This window comes from Plasmodium gaboni, chromosome 5 (assembly GCF_001602025.1).
Source record: "Plasmodium gaboni strain SY75 chromosome 5, whole genome shotgun sequence".
Taxonomy (NCBI): domain Eukaryota; phylum Apicomplexa; class Aconoidasida; order Haemosporida; family Plasmodiidae; genus Plasmodium; species Plasmodium gaboni.
In genome coordinates this window covers 1017858-1020357 of record NC_031485.1, presented here as the reverse complement: position 1 = coordinate 1020357, position 2500 = coordinate 1017858, and the positions used below count along the sequence as shown (strand labels likewise).

The window sequence follows — 2500 nt, the reverse complement described above, 5'->3', positions numbered from 1 at the left end:
TATATATATTACATTTTTAATATATGAATTAATTAAACAGTATATTTATTTTTATTATTTTTTTTCCAAATACAAAAAAAAAAAAAATATATATTTTTCCTTCAAATATATTTTATGTAATTTTATATAAATAAATATATATATTATGTCACTCTTATAAAAAATAAAAAAAAGATAAATTAAATTATGAATATATATATATATATATATATATATATTTCCCCTTTGTATATATTATAAATGGGAAAATAAAATATATGATAATTACAAAATATTTATAATTTTAGAATACAAAATAATATTATTAATATATATATATATATTTATATATTGTTAATAAATTAATTCTTTAAACATTTTACTTTATTTTATTATTTTTTCTCCTTTATTAAATATTATTTATTTTATTAATATTATTGATATTATTATATATTTTTAATGTACTCTTATTTTTTTATTGTTTAATTTGTAATATTTGTGAATGCATATTAATTTTTAAAAAAAAAAAAAAAAAAAAAAAAAAAAAAATGACATACGTTAACATAACGGTAAAATGGAAAAATCAGGTTTTCAATAACATAGAGCTTGATATATCTGAGCCGCTTATATTATTAAAAACTCAGTTGTGGTATTAAATAAATAAAAATGAAAATGAAATAAAAATATGTATATTTATATATATATATATATATATATATATATATATTTATTTATTTATATTCTTTAATATCTCTATTATTCATTTTATAATATATATTTTTTTTTTCTTTTTTATGCTAGGCAACTGACGAATGTTCCACCTGAAAAACAGAAATTAATGTACAAGGGATTATTAAAAGATGATGTTGATTTGTCTTTATTGAACATAAAAGAAAACGATAAATTTATGCTTGTAGGTTCGGCAGAAGCATTAATTGAGAAACCAAAGGATATAATATTTGAAGAAGATTTATCGAATGAAGAAAAACAAAAAATTCATACAAAAGAAAATATTGTATTTGAAGAACAAGGGATAGTAAATCTTGGAAATACGTGTTATTTTAATGCTGTACTACAATTCTTAACATCTTTTGATGATTTAGGAGATTTTCTTAGAAATTACAAAACAAAAGAAAATAAATTAATAAAAACAAATAAAGATATATTATTTGATTCATTTATAGAATTTTCTCAATCATTTGAGAAATCATCAGAACCATATGTCCCTATGGCTTTGTTAAAATCTTTTAGAGATGTATATCCAAAATTTAAAAGTGTAAATTTAAGAACTAAGCAATATGCACAACAAGATGCTGAGGAATGTATGAATGCTATTTTAACTTGTTTAAATGAACAAACAGATAATAAAATTATTGATAAATTATTTTCTTTTCAAATTATTAGTAATATCAAATTTTTGGAAACTGTAGAAGAATACGAACAAAGAGAAAATAAAGATGAAAAAAAGGAAGAAATACAAAATAAAAATATTGTGATTAATAATAATGATAATAATACTAACAATAGTAATAATAGTGAAAATCAAAATGATACTAATACAAATGATATATCTAATAATAATATTGTTGAAACTACACAAGAATTTAATAATAAGCTAATATGTTATATGGGTACATCTAATACACCAGTAAATCATCTACATGAAGGAATACGTTTATCATTACAAGAGAAAATACGCAAAAATAGAAATGAAGATAATAAAGAATGTATATATGAAAAAAAGTCAGAAATTAATTCTTTACCTCCTTATTTAGTTGTACATTTCTTACGATTTGAATCAAAAAAAATTGTAGAATCTAATAATGCTGTATCTGTTGTTACAGCCAAAATATGCAGAAAAGTTTCATTTCCTGATACTTTTGATATGTATGATTTTTGTTCAGAAAAAATTAAAGATGAATTAAAAATTGCAAGAGATGTCATTATGAAAAGAAAAGATAAAGAAACCTCTTCAGACGGTCAAAAACTAAATGAACAAAATATACAAGAAAATAATAATGACAATCAATCCAATAAAAATACCTCAAATGATAACCCTAATGTAAACGAACATACAAATCAAACAAAGGAAGAAGAACATATTGAATTACCTACAGGAGAATATGAACTTATATCGGTAATCACACATAAAGGAAGAAATGAAGAAAGTGGTCATTATATTGCTTGGAAAAAAATGAAAAAATTTATTAATTCAAATTGTAAGTTAGATCAAAATGAATCAAATAATAAAAAAAATAAAAATGCAAATGATTCCTTATGGTTAAAAATGGATGATGATAAAGTCAGCACTCATAAATTCTCTTCCATCGATTTTTATGGAGGATGCAGTGATTACAATATTGCTGTCTTACTGTTATATAAGAGAAAAACTATATCCTGCACAACAGATGAAATAACTACCCATATGAAGCAATAGCATATAAAGTAGATTATAAAAAGGGGATGAACTAAACACTTAAAATATGATAGATAGATAAATAAATAAATATATATATATTTA

General features: G+C 20.4%; 1 protein-coding gene across 1 annotated transcript; it reads left to right on the top strand.

Moving 5' to 3' along the window:
• Positions 1–527: 527 nt before the first annotated feature.
• PGSY75_0527200 (putative ubiquitin carboxyl-terminal hydrolase) lies at positions 528–2416 on the top strand (the record flags this gene model as incomplete). Its single annotated transcript, XM_018784555.1, has 2 exons — positions 528–628; positions 781–2416. The coding sequence occupies 2 exons, from the start codon at positions 528–530 to the stop codon at positions 2414–2416; spliced, it is 1737 nt and encodes a 578-aa protein (XP_018643210.1).
• Between the last annotated feature and the right edge of the window lie 84 nt (positions 2417–2500).